Raw genomic sequence first — 18511 nt, 5'->3', positions numbered from 1 at the left:
AGCTTGTCATGTCTATTCCGATAGTGCCTTTTTTTACGCAGAGCACGATGCAATTTGATCAGTTGTTGGTGGTAGCGGTGAGCATTAACAGTTTCACCAGGTTATAAGCTCGTAGTAGATGACACCCTCCTGATCCCACCAAACGCACAGCATCGTCTTCCGTCCGAAGCGATTTGGTCTTGAGGAAGATGTTGATAGTTGAGCAGGATCAACCTAAGATTTCTTGCGTTTAGGATTCTGAAAATAGATCTACTTTTCATCGCCTGTCATAATCCGATGCAGGAACGACTTTCTTTTTTGTCTAGCAAGCCAAATTTTGGCATGTGTTTTGGCACCATCTGCCTATCGTTCAGTTCATGCAGTACCCATTTTCCGATCTTTTGAACCTTCCCCATGACATGTAGCCGCATGGAAATGGCTGCTTGAGAAATACCCAATTGCTCGGCAAGCATTTCTTGCGATTGGGTATCATCCTCGTCCAAAAGAGCCTGCAATTGACAGTCCTCAACCTTCCTGGGCCGATTATCACGCTTCTTGTTACTCAGGTCAAAATTGTCGTCATTGAACTGGCGAAACCAATCTCTGCACGTTGTTTCCGATCAAGCATTGTCGCCATAGGCCTCCACAAGCATTCGATGCGATTCGGCAGCCGATTTCTTCAAATTGAAACAGAAAAGCAAAGCTTCCCGCATATGCTTTTTTTTTAGCAAAAAACTAGACATGATTACGAAAGAAAAAATGTATGTTGTATGAAATTGCTAATGATGTGCACTGGTTAATATTGACAGATGTCAAACACATAAAAAAAAGTGTGTTGTACGCTCACTAATGCCATCTATGAACAAACAGCGGATTTAAGCTTATACGCCTGGTACTCACCAGACCAGGCACCTTCTATCACCTGTTTTCGTCGATGGGCCACGCGCTCGCTGAGCGGCACTTCGATTCTTACGAAAACTTCCGAAAATGGCTTGATGGTTTGCCTCAAAAGATGAGGAATTTTTTTGGCGTGATATACACAAATTGCCCGAAAGATGGGAAAAATGTATAGTTAGCGAGGACAAGTACTTTGAATAAATTTGTTTTTGCTTCCTAGGAAAAAAAAAATGTGTTTTTTTGACTAAAAACAGCGGATTTAAGCTGATACACCTGGTACTTGTTACATAGTTATGTATTACGATAGCATGTCAATATATATGTGATGTATCAAATGCAGACACAAATGATGTATATTACTCATTCATATATGAAAGAGATAATTTACTTTCAGAATTGAATATCTTTATTAACAGAATATCGTATATGTATAACAATTATGTTGCATAACATTGTATATCTGACCAGATATATCGCTAATCGCTGTTTTTGCTCTGTAAGAGTCAATTTCTTGTCGTAAGATAAAATCATAAATTATTTTCTTTATTTAAGTGCAATATTAGAAATATAGCAATATCGTCAAAATGGCATATTCAAGAAAATAGCGAATTATAAATCCGCTACTTATAAATAGCGAATTGTCTCAACGGTAGCTTTGTATAATAATATTTCTTCATATTTTATACATAAAAATTGAAATATAAAAATGCATTGGACCTTTTTCATCTTAGAAGAAAAAAATGGTCAATTTTTTTTATCTCATGTTATTATTTTATGGTATCATAATATCCGATCTATGCGACTCTATCTGTAATTAGACAAATCGTCACAATGCAAAACACGAAGTTATTCGCTTGCATATCAAACTTAATTACAAAAATGATAATTTTGCATCAAATATTCCATCGCAATTTTTGAATATTTTACCTTTTATGACTCGTTTAATTTATGGTATGATCGTTACTTATAAATATCTTTTAAATGATAAATCTAAGTCACCTCTTGCGATTTTTACGATAAAAACTGACTTCATCTTTATCGCACATTAATACGATATTTACTGCATACAATGTAATAAAATATTTAAAAAGCAAGGCCAGCTTCCGAATAAGTAGTAAATATTTTTTCAATCGAATTAGCATATGCCGCTGTTCTTAAGTCGAGTCCGAGATTGAATTTCATGGCAGTCTTCATAATAGCCTATATTAAACAAAAAATATTTAGAATTAAGTTGAATATTTAGAAAAATATTTAGAATTGACTTTATACTTGATCTAACTTATATTAATCTAATTAATTACCCTAGCAGATCTCTCCATTGTATAATCTAGACCAGAATGGACAATATCTTTTTCAGAAGCGCCAGATATACGTTTTTGAAAAGCTTCGGATGGTGTAACGGGAATACGGCCACCGACACGACCAAATCTACGCTCTAAAGATTCTTGCACCGATTCTACAAATATAAATTTATAAATCATATTTTCAAAAGTTATTCGCTTGCATATCAAACTTAATTACAATTTTTATTTTTTATTAGAATTTCTCTAATAAAATTGAATTCAATGACTGAGTACAATATTTTTGGCAGTGGATGATTAATCAATTTCATCCACTGATTCTATTTTTTCTCGTCACTGAACAAAGGACCAGTTGATTTTGCAAAAATTTCTAAACATTTAACTTTACATAAAAATTTCTCGACATATAACTTCTTTTTTCATCACAGACATATTTAAATAACATATCTTCAATTTTAACTTTAACTACATTTATGTTAGTGTTCCAATAGATGTGGTTTTTATGTAAAATCTTATATGCTCTTAATTTTATTTCTATCTAATTATTTCTGTTCCTAATGTATGTGTTTTTTTTACTATTTAATATCTACAGTTGAAGAAAATTAACAATAAGTAGAATTCAAAATATTCTTTATTTTTATTATTCGTGTTAAATAAAGTTTATTAATTATCATAAACTATAATAAATTAAACTAATTAAATTGATTAGTTTGTAGGACTCCTTATTCTTCAATCAAATTTGTACTGATCAAAAACGATTTGGAGTTGGCGCGGTAAATAATGCGCAATATTTTATTAATAATTTTAAAACTTTTAATAATTTAGAATTAAAAATTTCGAAAAGTTATTACAAAAATTCCATATACCTGTCGACTATGTACTTTAACCATCTTCAGCAGATCTTATATATAATTAAAATTAATTTCTATTGCAGAAACAATATAAGATTTATACAATGTTGTTATACGTGTGACTTTGTTGATTTGATATTCCTGACGGTGCACAAAACAAAGAAAGATGCAGAAAATGGCCATGCTGTCCAACTAAGTTATCCGGCTCATTGGAAACATTTCTCAATTTTTTATCTGTATAGATTTTATTTATTAGATACAGTTGAACAGCAAACGAACCAAAAAATTTTTTTCTGCTTACCTTATAGCCTGTGAACATTACACACAATAAAATATCTTTACAGTTTTACAAAATAATCAATTTAATTAGATAAAATAATAATATTATGGCTCAATAAAAATAAATAAACATTAAATCAACAATAAGGGCTACGAGCCAAATTTTAATATATTTAAAATTATTCAAACATTTCGACCTTTTTGTTAGGCCATCTTTAGTATTTACAATGTTTGGAAAATCAAACACAATAAATTAATTTTCTGTAACGATTGAATACATATAATTCTGAACTTATAATTACTAACATAAAGATCGTAGATTTCTTTATGTATTAATGCTGTAACAATATATAATTCCCTCTCTCTTGTAATTTAATTAATTAACATTCGTCTATATGATTATAGCAGTCATAATTTATGATCCATATTAATCGATTGAATTAGTCGATAAACGAGTATAAGCACACATTCTGTCAATTAGAATAAATACATTATATAATTATATAATGTATATAATTATATAAGAATAAATACATTATAAATTATAAAACCAATAGTGAATAAATGATCGTTACATTCATTAATTGTTCATATACATAATCATATACATAATTAAATAAAACAGACCTAAGTATATAATAAATTAAAAATTGTGTACATATATCTCAAACGAGAACGTATAGCAAGGATATTAGTCCAATTAATTAAAGACAATAGAAAATAAGTCAATTAATTTTAAAAACAAATTGCGATTCGAATCAAAAAATTAAAATATTCAATGAGAAACTAGTTCTGATGCTATGTAATAGCAACTAGACTTTTGTAACTGTTGGAAGTGGGGATTGGAAGATGAGATTGGAAGAGAAATAGAGATAGGGAAACGAAAGAAATAAGAAGAAAAGAAGGAACTATGAAGGAGAAAGAGACTGAAAAGCTATAGATAAGAATTCGGTATTGATTCAGTATCATTTTGTTTGTTCAATCTTAATTTTTTATTTTTTTATATGAATTTCATTTCGGAGATTAATCTTTTATTGTAAGACGGCTCTTTGTCTAAAATCTTTATGTCTTTCCAATTGAAATTACAGTTGTAATTTATACGCATAATTTATATGATCAGTAATCACCGATGGAGAACCATTTTTTTTTTAATGTCCGAAGTGTTCATTTAATCTTGTTTTCAGTTTTTTTTTATTTGTCCTATATAACTCGCTTCACAGTCTTCACAAGAAATTTTATAGACAACATTATGATTAGCCAAAGAATCTAATTGATTTTTTCTCTAGTTATAAGACTTTTTAGAGTATTAGGGATAAAATACACTAGTTTACAATTACACCTATTAGGCAAAAAACTTTCAAAAACAGATTTTATATATGGAATTGTGAAAAATTGTTCTTTAATATAAATATTTTGTTTTATATTATTATTGTATATGTGATATTTTAATCTTTTTTCTATTATTGAAAAAAATGAAGGAAAGAGGATAGCCATTATTTAAAAGATATGAATAGCATCAACCAGGTTTTTCTGGAACCGAGGATGAGTCAATCTGATTATTTTACCCACCAAAGACCATGCTTTTTTTATGACTTAGAAAGTGATGTAAGTGAAAATTAAGAAATCTGCCTGAACAAGTAACTTTCTGTTTATGTTTATCAAAAATAATCTTATAGTTGTCAGTAGTGTCTAAAAAACTTAATTTACCATCAATACCGTTCTCCAGTGAACTGTAGTCTATATGTAAAAAGTTAAATATTTCTGATATTTCATTAGTACTTCCTAATGGAGCGATGTCATCCACATACCGCAAGTAGAATAATAATTCTACAGGTAATTTTTTCGCTATTTTTTTCAAGATCCTGCATAACCATGTCAACAACAATTGATGACAATGATGATTTAAATGTGGTGATCCATTGAAGCACTTGCTTATAAATTTTGTTGTTGAATGAGAAAAAATAGAGTTAAGATCAGATGGATGGAAATTAAAAATTGTCTTACAGTTTGTCTTTTTTAATATATAGTCCCATCTCTATTTTTCACGCTGTTTAATGCTAGTTCTACCGGAATATTCGTAAATAAGGACACAACATCTAATAATATCAAAATGTAGTTAGAATCAAAATGGATTCCAATTTAATTAGTTTATAATTTATTATAGTTTATGTTAATTTACGCTAAGCTCAGAAAATGCATTTTTTAACTTTATATTTCAAGTTTTGTTTATGTCAAATTACTTAAAGATTGGATCATACATCAAAAATTAATATATTATAATTAAATAATTAATTGAAAAAAGTATAAAAATGGAGAATTCTTAAACTTACTTGATACATCTTTTCGTAAATGATGGAGATTTATCATTATTCTAAAGTGGAACGTAATAATTTTTTTTTTTCATGTGTTGCTTCCTACAGTAGAATGCATTGCTGCTGCTGTTGCTACTGCTGTTGGACTTTTCGTACAAGCAATTAAAGCAATATTGATCGTATAAATTGCGTATAGCTCTAATCACAAACAAATTGCAAGGAAGAGTTTTTGCAGGAAAGTAGAATAGATAAGCGGGTTTTAAATAATTATGTGTTAGTGCGTATATGCGATGTACGTGCGTGCGTACGTGCGTGCGCTAAAAATGTAATGAGAGAGAAGAGCTCCTTTTCTCAACACTACCACTTCCTTCACGATAAATTTTTTTCCAATGATAAATCTTTGCAGCTCCGCAAACGTTTATACAGTTATGGCGAACGATTTTTCGAGACTGCGATCGATTTTAATGAATCGTATATTTTATAGCGTGTCGGATTATGTACTTAGATGATTTTACACACAACGTTGGTTAACGAATATACTGAACTACGCGATCGTGTATGATGAGACAATAGACTGTATTTGCAAGCACATTTTTCTTGCAATCAAATTCTATGCGTACATTCACGGTGGCGTTCTTGACGGATTCGTTTTATTGCGAGCAGTCAATGACCGTAAAAGATTTTTTCTCGACAAAGAGCACATTGAATAGTATTTCGAAGCAATCGAAATTCCGTAATATGCTTTACGAAAACACGCGTACATATCAAACAAAATGGCATTCTCTCTTTTATCTCTTTTTATCAAAATCCAAATTCAAATCACAGTACACATAAAAATCTGAATTTAAATAGAGTTTCATGTTATTCAAATTACAAGTGTCGAACACACTTGCATCTTGAAATATGATGTTCTTTCGACTTGTCCATAGAGCAAAGATAAAGTATCGCAGTTTTTCGAGCTGAGTAATTGTTTTGACGGCCCATGAATGTTTGGTCGTATTTTACAACAGAGAATATTCATACAAATCTCATGAGCGAAAACACATGCTCAAATAACAACCGCTTTCCAATACTCATAGCATCGACAGCTTATTTATTTCGCTTAATAACACATGGCATTCGTCACTTTGAATAATTCAAACGTCGGGTCTGTCGCCAATTCAGACAATTATTGTCGTTGCTGTCGTGATTTTATCAATATCAACTTGTGGCGATCGTTGACGAAAACTCATGCATTTGTAATCCTCGCAAAGCCCAACAACATGTTGAGCAGTACGCAAAAATTAAAGTCCTTCCTCTAGTCGGATCTAGTGTTCCATCCAGTGTTCAGCGCAATCAAAGATTTATCATACATCAGCGACACGTAGTTCTTGATGATAATAACTCCGATGTTTCTGGTACGATTAATCTCCATATCGTTGAATATATAATAGCATTTCGAAGCAGTCGATTCCGTAATATGCTTTACGAAAACGCATATCGAATTACATGAACGCGACACAATTATTTTAATTAAAATAATAATTATATTCGCTTACAGAAGAAAATAGTTATTGCGATATAGAATCTTTGTTACTTGATAAGACTTTATAAGATTTTGTATGAAAAACACGGAATTTCTAGATTCACGTATTTTCTGATTTCAATTTTCGCAAATCTGTTATAGAAATTTCTCGATGTAAATTTATAACAATTATTGAATGGTTTCTGATAGACAAGAATTATTATGATAAAATATGTTAGTTATTCTAGAAACTTCTCGATGTAAATTTACAACTATTATTGAATAATTTCTGGTAGGCAAGAATTATTATGACAAAATGTTTTAGAAAATTTAGTATTTGATTTTTTAAAAATATAAAAATTATTTTGCAAGAAAAAAATTCTTTAATAACGTAAAGTTAAAACGATCTCCGCACATTTAAACTATAGAAATGATCCTGAGCCGGAGCGTCATGTGAACGTTTGGCGGCTCGGGCGCCGAGCCTCGAACAATAGTGAGAATAGAACGCCGGAATCGGCCCGAAATGTGCAAATCTTTGCGAGCACTGACCTAAACATCTGATGAGCGACAACGCGAACCTGCTAATCCTGTTCAAACAGGATGATCCAACTTGAAACACGTTTACAACAATCATGTGAATACCGAATATGTCGTACGATGAATTTTGCGCGTTGTGTCGCGACTGTTGTGTTGGCGACAAAATATTTCTACTAATTGACAAGGACAGTGCGCTTAAAGACGAGAAGTAGAAAAGAATTTAATGAGTTTGCGATACCATAACATGGTCAGTCGTTGTCGATATTTCGCTAGAGATGAACATGGCTGATGTGTGCAAGCGTGAAAAAATCGCGAAGGAGATCGAGAAGATGTGCGAGTCGATCCGCAAGAAACATCGCGCTCTGAACACTGAAGAATCAAGGACATGGCGTTGGATAGGCATTTTAAGTCTATTATCAAATCGCGCGACAGAACGTTCACATCCCCGGTGTGCGCGTGATAAAGAGAGAGTTGCGCTATAATGACGCAGCGTCTGTGACTAAGCACGAGGAGGAAGAGAAGAATAAGAAAGATAGCGTAACGTTCGAACCCTCCACGACTCTGCGATAATCGATCGCATGATCGTGTACAGTCGATAACTTTCACATGAAGTACGAAGATCGTACAATTGAGTCATCCGAGAACGTTTTCGAAACGACGAACGACTCGCTAGCAATGAAGATTCAGAATCGATTGTAAACGTCGAAAGACCGAAAAGCGAGTCGATTTGGGCCCGCTGAGTCAAAAGTCGAGGCTATCCTACGGGGAACGCGAAGAAAAGAGAACAGTAGTATAGATGACGTGTATGGCGTTTACTTACACAAGGATGGACTGACGTTTGGCAATAAACCTTTCAACGTGGATGTAGCAGACAAAATAATACGTGATATTTTAATCGTGATTATTTACGTAATATTTTGTATTAAGTACAATGTAATCGCGAAGCCATGATATTTATGCGAATAGCAATACGCGATAAATCTTTGTTACATGAAGACCGTGATGCACTGCTGCAAGTTGCGATAATGTATAAATAATATAATAACATAACGTTTTTTGTCATACATAGTCGTTAAGTTTATCTTGCTGCTTGCTAGGTGTTCATCATGCGTTGGACAGAATGGCAGATCAAAATGCTCGTTGTGCAGATGCTCCAGATATTCTAAGTTGACTTCATAACCTGTGAGTAAATCTTGAGCAATCGCGCTAACGTCAAAGTCCGAAACATTTTCAACCCATCGAAATTTGACGTACGGTAACAGTTGACACATCGCTCATCCGCATAGATTATTAACATCGAAGTACATCAAGTACGTAGAAAATTGCGGGTTATACTGCATATATTTGTTATTAGCTCGCGCGTACATTGACTAAGACCGTCGCGTATACCGCGCTCGATAAAATCATCATATCGATATTAGTAAACAATTCGAAATTTATGCGCGTATATTTCAGCATAGCATCCCACGTAAAACTTGATAAAGTATAATAATACGGATCGAGACCGTAACTTTCAATACATTTACACGCGAAAATTTTCGAATATGTCGGCTAACAGCAATATATCCGTTTTTAAATATAGATTGCTATATTCATCCAAGGGTTGAACAGAGAACTGTGCCAAACGTTCATGACGTGCGCGTAATCGCTTTCGCTTACAGTGTCACCGGTCAAGGACTGTAGAATGATTCGCGCAGTGGTAAACATATATCCTGCAGCTTGTTAGCGCAATTAATGTACAATACTTGTATGGAAAAATCCTTTTTCGTGTCAGTAGCTCAAAGTCTTCTTCGGACAAATTTTGAAATTCGCATTGTAAAATTCGAAATTCATTTTTATTGAGAAAGGATGCTAAATTGTCGAGACTTAAAAATTTATAAGGACCAATGAATCATGATTTTATGTTATTCCGAATCTTTCAGCGGTATCTTTAACATTTCTTGTAAATGATATATATTTTTCCTTTGTTGGTAATAATTCTATACAGCCTTCATATGCTATAGCTATTTTTTTGATAATAAATTGTGAATCATAATCTGATAAATTGTAGAAAACTATGGGAATAAAATATGAGTTTTTATAATTTAAATTACAATTTGAATGTGCGGGACTCCTGTAACAACTGGTTAAACGGCAATAATCGCTTACTCGATTATCATCTAGCGCGAAAGGCTTTTCGTACACATGACAATGCGTCGCGCTGCGCAATGTCTCCCACTGTTCGCTCGACAAAGTTTCCATGAAGATATTAGCTGCTAAAATTTTTTTTACGCAATGTGCTAAACTTCGCAATTTTCGACGAACCAAGAAACGCAATCTAGATCGCGACGAAATCAATATGTTGGCAGCGAATCGTACGAATAGCGCAAGTAGTATCCTATGCTAAATACTTGATGATGATGATGTTGATACATGCGCATAGATGCTTCTTGATAGCTATTAGTTTTCTCGAGGATGCATTCTATCTAGATCAGCGTAAACGACAAATGAAACTCGGTCCTTTCTATATAGTTGTTAAAACTCAATCACTTGTCATCGTCGTTCGGTAGTCGGATAGTGCAGTCGTTTATCCGTCGGCAATCTATCATGTGTGACTGCAATCTCTCGTTAGAATGAAAATAATGTAAACAGTTGCAAAATAATGTTCATCAAAATAAATAATGTTAATTTTTTTTCAAAGAAGAATTTGCTTTTATTAATCATATATTTACAGATTCTTGATCCATACGAAATGGCTCATTGTTGTCTTGCGGATCTTGCAAATATAGTAAATTGACATATTTCTCTCCTTTCTATTGTCAGCGAGTCGCACCGAGAGAGCGTTTTCTGTCCCTTGATACCGTATACTAATTAATGGACACGTCGTTGAGACATTCGAATTTTGTTACGTCTTTTAACATTATAGGAAATTTTATATTTTGGAAATTCAGCTCTATCGTATAGTGTGGGTAAGAAGATTCACGATCCGCGTTTCTTTCGACTGGGTACAGAACGGCGATCACCGACCACGCGAATGCATTGTCCATCGATTGCACGTTAATCATCGCTCTTTTTGTCATTATCTTTCGCAGCATTTCGAACCGACATCCCATGCGCATTGGATTACACTTATTGATGTTTATTGTAAGATTCATGATTCGCGGCAATGCCCACCCACTCACGTTCTTGAAATTCCTTGAGAGATACCAACCAATGGATTCGATGACATGCCGCTTGTACCACTCACACAAGTTCGATGTTTGAAAGAGTTCATTTTTATTGACGAGTGAATTTTTTTCAAATATATTTTAATAACTGACGATTCTGTAAAGATATTTTGTCGTGTAGTGATTCACTGGCTATGAGATAAGCAAAAAAAATTTTTTTGTTTATTTGCTATTCAACGGTATCTAATAAATAAAATATATATAGAAAATATCTATATAGATAGAAAATTGAGAAATGTTTCCAATGAGCCGGGTAACTTGGACAGCATAGCCATTTTCTGCATCTTTCTGAAGTTTTGTGTATCGCTGAACTAGGAATATGATCAACATTATAAAGTCGCATAAACATAACATTGCATAAATCTTATATTATTTCTGCGGTAGGAATTTTAAATATATATAAAATTTGCTGAAGATGGCTAAAATATATAATCGAAACGTACGGAACTTTTGTAATAATTTTCGAAATTTTTATAATCCTAAATTATTTAAAGTTTTAGAATTATTATAATAGAATATTGCGCATTGTTTATCGTGCCGACCCCAAATCGTCCCTTGATTAGTACGAATTTTAATAATTATGTCACTTATTCATGCTCGTAATAATATGATTTTTATTATTATTATTTTGATTAATTAAATTTGTTATCTAACATACCTAAGAGATGATAATTAGACTCCTTTTCGTATTTGAAAGTTAGACGACCATATGACACGTGATTCAAGTTCTTCAACCACTCAAAGAACGAAACCGTGACACCACCAGCGTTAATGTACAAATCCGGGATTACAAGTATGTTCCTGTCAACCAGAATCTTATCTGCAGCAGGAGTAGTCGGTCCATTAGCAGCCTCTGCAATAATCTTTGCCTTCAAAAATATAATTTAATTATCATCTTTTGATTACCGTCTAAGGTCATTTAAAATTTCAGGTTAATTATAATATCGTCGTTTCATCAAATTAATGTAATAAATTATAGATCAACTCAGTTATTCATCAATCAATTTTTACATCAATCAATTAATTTTTAAAATAATATATAAAATATATATGAAATAAAAACACTTCCAAGAAATTAATTAAAAATCATTAAATAATTTTAATGTTTAGTAATTCAATTGAGTAAAGATTAATTCAATATAAATACAATGTTATTCAATATAACATCTATCTTCAAATCGATGACAGTTGATATATACTGATAATATACTGGCTATAAACTATAGAAAGTCAGGAAAGTCTCAAAAGAGACAAATAATCAGAATAATCAAATCAAATATCGCCAATACTAACGAAAGATGGTAAATGGGCAAGAGATAAGAAAAAAGCAAAAATATTTGCAGAATGTTTGGAAGATATCTCCAAATGACGTGGAAGAGAAAGTAAACAATGAAGAACATAAGAGAGAGCAGGACGAGCAGACGAAAGATTGAGGGAATCGAAGAGGAAGAAATAAAATTGGTCACGTCTAAAAAAAAGTGGCTAGAATAATAATAGAATAATAATTAAAATAAATATTAAACCTAAAAAAAGCATCTGACTTTGATTTTATCAAAGGAGAAGTACTCAGACAATTTCCTCGAAAAAGAATGGTTAAATTGATGTATCTTATTAATGCTTCGTATAGATTAAAATATGTTTCCAAACTGTAAAAAATAGCAGATATATTAGGTGTACAACTTTGCTTCCGCCATTTTCCTATAGATGGCTTTAGCGGTAAGTGGTGGTCGAAATAAATAGATCATAGACGTCATACAATAAACTTGGGCATCTGTCAACATAACCCCATAGAAACATTAGTCGATTTGTGTTTGCATCATAAAGTTATTCCCGATTAAAAATGTCAGTTTACGAGCCAAATTCTCGTCATTTGCGGGAGGTTTTAATTTTTTGCTTCAATATGAAGAAATCTGCGGCTGAGGCTCATCGAATGCTCTCAAATACTTATGGTGAGGCCGCTATTAGTGAAAGAACGTGTCGTAAATGATTTCAACGCTTCAAGAACGGTGATTTTGATGTCGAAGACCGGCATAGCGGTGAAGAGAGAAGATTTTCGAAGATGCAGAATTGGAGGCATTACTTGAGCAAGACTCGTGTCAAAACCAAGAAGAATTGGCACGATCATTGGGACTCAACAAGCCATTTCAAAACCCTCAAAGCCATGGGAATGATTCAGAAGCAAGGAAATTAGGTGCCGTACGAATTGAAGCCGAGAGATGTTTTGCTTGTGAACACGCTGCTTGAAAGGCAAAAACGGAAGGGATTTCTGCATCGCATTGTGACTAGGGACGAAAAATGGGTTCATTACGATAATCCCAAACGTAGAAAATCATGGGGAGTTCCCGGCCATGCTTCCACGTCGACGGCCAAACCGAATATTCACGACTCCAAAGTCATGCTCTGTATTCGGTGGGACTAGCTCGGCGTAGTATATTATGAACTATTAAAACCGACTGAAACACACAGGCGATCGGACGCAATTGATGCGTTTGAGCCGAGCATTGAAAGACAAACGGCCGCAATACAACGAGAGACACGATAAAGTGATTTTGCATGACAATGCTCGACCCCATTGCGAAAGTGGTCAAGACATACTTGGGAATGTTGAAATGGGAAGTCCTACCCCACCCGCCGTATTCTCCAGACGTTGCTCCCTCTGACTATCACTTGTTTCGATCAATGGCACACGGCCTGGCTGACCAGCACTTCCGGTCGTATGAAGAAGTAAAAAATTGGATCGATTCGTGGATAGCTCAAAAGATGACCAGTTTTTTCGACGCAGGATTCGTACGCTACCCGAAAAATGAAGAAGGGAGAAAGTAGTGGCCAGCGATGGACAATACTTTGAATAAATGTATAACCAGTTTTTTACAATAAAGCCTCGAATTTTGGAAAAAAAACGGCGGAAGCAAAGTTGTACACCAAATAATAATAATTCCCAAATCGCGTAAATCACCCAATGAAATTAAATCATATAAATCTATTTTATTATTACCAATAATATCAAAAGTTACTTAAAGTTACTAAAACTAATATTTAATCGAATAAAACTACTAATTGATAACTCAGGAATTATACCTGAGCATCAGTTTGGTTTTCGCGGAGAACACTCAACAATTGATCAAGTGCACAAAATAATCAATACTATTGAAAAAAAATCTCTTCAGAAGTCTTCTTAGATGGAATCTTCTTAGTAACCCAAGTGTTTGACAAGATCTAGCGCAAGGATTTCTGCTTAAACTTAGGAATGTTTTTCCAATCCAACATTATTCCCTACTTGAATATAATATATATAAAGGAAAGATACTTTAGAATTAAACAAGTTGAAACTTATTCAGAACTGAAAGAAATAAGAGCTGGAATGCCGCAAGGAAGTGTACTGAGTCCGGTGCTGTACTTGCTCTATATTAGGGATGTCCCCAAAGTAAAAAATATGGTTGTTGCCATATTCGCAGATGACACAGCCATTTTGTCAGTAGGCAACAATATATATATATTTTTTTCATTTATATTATATTGAGGAGACTACAAATAAATTACAAGGAGTAATAAACAAGATCAATAAAAAAAAACTGGACAAATCAAATTACATAAAAATAAGTCTATACAGGTAAACTTTATTAATAGAAAAAAAAGTAACTACCAATTAAATTAAATAAGATCAAAGATCCCTTATGTCAAAATACCTGGGGATGAATCTCGCCAAACTGCGTTAGAAAGAACATAATTAAGAAGAAAGTAAAAGAACTTCGAACTAAATACAAAAAGATGTATTGGCTAATAGGAAGAAATTCACTGACAATACACAATAAACTGCTATTATATAAGCAGATACTGAAACCAATTTAGATATATGGTATTCAATTGGGATTGCAATAAACCGAGTAATCTAAAAATCCAAACATTTCAAAACAAAGTTCTCAGAAACATTGTTAATGCTCCTTGATACATCCGCGACGACTTCCATAGAGATCTAAAAGTGGAAACAATCGCTGTTAAGACAAAAAGAATTGCACAAAAACACAAGAAAAGACTATAGGACTATTCTAATATAGAAGCGCATCAGTCCAAAGTGGACTTAAAAGATTCAAGAGGAAACCTTCGAATTGATCGATACATAGTAGAAATTTATGAGTATTGGATTATAAGATATTCTCAATGGAGAAATTTTAATATATATGAACATGAAGCAGGTTAAATATTAGATAAAAAAAGAAATGTTGTTAGTCTTGCAGACTAAGTACGTTGTGTAAATGTCTTGGCATTTAATTTAAAAAAAAAAAAAATTTATCTGATATACCTGTATGAATAATTAATGAAACCAGTATATTAACAATTATAATATACAGAAATAATTTACGTGCAGTAATCTTTACCTGGATATGTCCCGCATTCTCTTTGGTAATTACTTTCTCTATGGCAGCAGGTATAAATATATCACACGGCTCATACATGAGATTTTCGCCTTTATATGGCTCCGCCCCAGGGAAACCAACGATAGTACCAGTTTCTATACGGTACTCTTCCAATTCCTGAAACACATAGAAATGAATAAATATTAAACAAAAAAAGTTTTGTCATCAATTCTGTCACGTAATTGTACAAAGATTTGAGATAGTTATGCTGGAGACAATTGCCACGTACCTTTGGATCGATACCTTCTGGATTACAAATAGATCCATCGTGTTCGATCACTCCTATACATGCAGCGCCCGCGCGGTGTAAATAACGCATAGAGTGCAAACCCACGTTACCAAAACCTTGAAGAATAAATGTTTTGCCTCCCCAGCCGGGCGTAGTACCTGCACATTATCATACTCCTTAATGCGTTTATTTAAACTTTTTAAAATATTGACACACCATAATATGATATTAGATCACAGATACATTAAAAATCTTCTTATAATTAATAAAATATCTTATAATTAATCTATCTATCTTATAATTAATAATAGCACTTTTAATACGACTGAAGAAGATTATAATATTTATATAATGTTACAATATAATAATTATATAATGTTACAATATACTACATGTATACTAATTTATAAATAACTAATTCAATAATACAAAGATACGTACGATTACCTAATTATACTATGGAACAAAATTTGACCCTTTCTTGCTACATGAGTGTGAATAGTTATTTTATAGACGTTGTGGCGGCTTTACTAGTCGTACAACCTAACGTACCGGTGCCTATTAGCCCGGTATACCAGTGAAAGGGACTGATATAGTGTGCTCATTTTAGACAAATCACGTCCCTTTTGCGAATCGAAATGGGTTTAGAATCCAAATCTGCTAACTACGAAAAAATAAATGATGTTGCTACGATTAATATCTTTATCAGATCACACCTGTCCTTTTCTCTCTTCGTTTCAAAGCGTGGAGCAATATAAACTGTCAAGCAAGTGTCTAACGTGATTTCAAGAATTTATTAGAGAGAGACGAATTATAAAATTATTCAAAATGAATTCCTATTGGAACACATAAACACTCAATCTTACACGTTGCTTCATTCTATTTTAATTATGTAATGAACGAAAAAAAACAATGTTTATAGCATGAGCATCCAAAGCGAATGGACCTCATGTCTACGAGCGTCATACACTCCTAAACGTCAAGCGGCATTTGGACTGCGCGCGGGACGAGAAGGGAGGGGAATAGCGGAGGGCAGAACCAAATCGAAAATCGGCTGAGAAGTACAAATTTTGCCGAGCCCTGATTTTTGCGATCGCCTTCGTCACCATCTCGTTCCCGCTTTTAGTTTTGAGCGGCACGTCGACAACGATGAGAATGTAATTGTAACCTCTTGAATCGCGTATAAAGTCGCATCTCGACTGCTACAAATTCACATTCGCCTACTACAGATCATCATATTCGTGTACTATGACGTGTATAGAATGAGGTTAATTTATAATCAGACCGGCCTCACGAAGCTTCTCGATAATCGACAAAATCTCGTTGTCGTGACCTGCCTGGCGTGAAGTCTCGAGCAGACATTCCATTTATAAGTTCGTTGGGATTGTCCCAATGAATAAAGTCAATCTTAGTAGTATACTAAATATTACTAATTTAGTAGTATACTCAATAGTATACTAACTTACAAGTATATAACAAGGAGTTAAGAACAATAGCGAGTTGTTGATTGTTATTATTTAATAATATTTAAAATAGATTTCAACCTTAAACTAGATCATTTTCAATGTTAAATAGATTCTGATGACAAATTAAAATTGTTTCTTTAAAACATTTAACGAAAAGGACGCATACTTATTACACTAATTAAAATTAAATGACGCATACATAAATTATACAATTCCATAGATTTACAAGCTTATAATTTGGATATAATTCCTTCTTTTGACATTAAGTGCTTTGAACGAGAAAAATCATTGATGTTTTTCAAAGATTAAATACCTCGTAAATGCGTAAAACATTAGAATAGTGTCTCAGTTAATATATCGTGTGTGTGTGTGTGTGTGTGTGTATAACTCACATTGAATTATTTTAAGCATTAAAGATCTAGCTTCGACCGTTATAGGCTTGAATATTCTTTCTTACAATTAGTACCTATTTTTATTTGAAACATTTTCTAAAAATGTATTGTTCTCGATTCTATTTTGTTCTATTTTGTGTCAAAGTTAAAATATGTTTCGTACTAAATCGGGTACAGAATCTACAGGAGCTCCCAAACTTTGACTATCTAGAATATTTACAAAATCGTTTGGAAAGTTTTGAGCCTTAACATAAAGATGACATTTCTTGTCAAAATCATTCTGGTGCTACAATCGTACATGTTTTGTAAGATATCTGTAAAAATTATAGTTACTTTTGGACACGCAGTTGTTGTTTGAGAGTCATTTATATTAGTCGAATTGTTTATGTTAATTATTTGTTTTTATTTGATAAAAATTTGTGTCTTCCGAGCCTAACTTTGAATCTAGGAAACAGGAAAAAATTGTTGGGGATCCGGTGAATACGGTCATTAATTAATTTGAATCACTATTCGTAAACTTTGTAATGGCGATCGTCGATATTTGATCTTTTCCATTTTTATAAAAACACTGACTGGCACAAATGACTGTTAAATAATAACTGAGCTTCATAATAGCTACAATTTTCATAGGTATCTTTCAAAACATACGATTGTAGTATCAGAATATATGGAGGTTTTGACGAGTAATGCCATCTTCAAGTTGAGGCAAAACTTTTCAAATGATCCTCATATTTCAAACGTGATCTTTCGCGAGTAGCGAGTAATTTATTGATATCGCTTTTGCAATTTGGAACGTTCCTAATCATGTTGCCTCTATGTATCAGACCGATTTACTAAAAAGAGAATATTTGTCAACACGAGTTTCGACGTAAACATCTTTTCGACAACAGAGGCAAGAGAATGCAAATGGCCAACATCTTATCAACTTTACGCAGCCAACAATAATATTGACATATGGTAAATCCAGCTAAGATAATAACTCATAAGGGAACACAACGAGTGGTTTCTCTCTGATTAAATAATCTATTTTCGGATATGTTAAAATATAAACAAAAAATATGTATTTTTTTATATATGCTGAGTCGCACGTTAAGAAGAAGAAAACCTCCCTTGAAAAAAATCTGTTTTTTCCTTTCAGATTGA

At 33.0% G+C, this 18511-nt stretch overlaps 1 protein-coding gene across 1 annotated transcript in view; it reads right to left on the bottom strand.

Annotated features, from left to right (window-relative positions):
• Nucleotides 1-1259: 1259 nt before the first annotated feature.
• The window catches only part of LOC108686832 (glutamate dehydrogenase, mitochondrial), a 109194-nt gene continuing 91942 nt past the window's right edge, over nucleotides 1260-18511 (bottom strand). The window contains exons 3-7 of the mRNA XM_018192325.1: nucleotides 15511-15668; nucleotides 15243-15398; nucleotides 11525-11735; nucleotides 2178-2332; nucleotides 1260-2076 (exon numbers count right to left, since the gene is read on the bottom strand). Of these exons, the coding sequence (XP_018047814.1) occupies nucleotides 1960-2076; nucleotides 2178-2332; nucleotides 11525-11735; nucleotides 15243-15398; nucleotides 15511-15668 (797 nt within the window). The 3' untranslated portion in view covers nucleotides 1260-1959. The remainder of the gene's footprint in view (nucleotides 2077-2177; nucleotides 2333-11524; nucleotides 11736-15242; nucleotides 15399-15510; nucleotides 15669-18511) is intronic.

This window comes from Atta colombica, unplaced genomic scaffold, assembly GCF_001594045.1.
Source record: "Atta colombica isolate Treedump-2 unplaced genomic scaffold, Acol1.0 scaffold194, whole genome shotgun sequence".
Taxonomy (NCBI): domain Eukaryota; kingdom Metazoa; phylum Arthropoda; class Insecta; order Hymenoptera; family Formicidae; genus Atta; species Atta colombica.
Note: the sequence above shows the minus strand (reverse complement) of the source record. Positions and strands in the feature narration are given on the sequence as shown.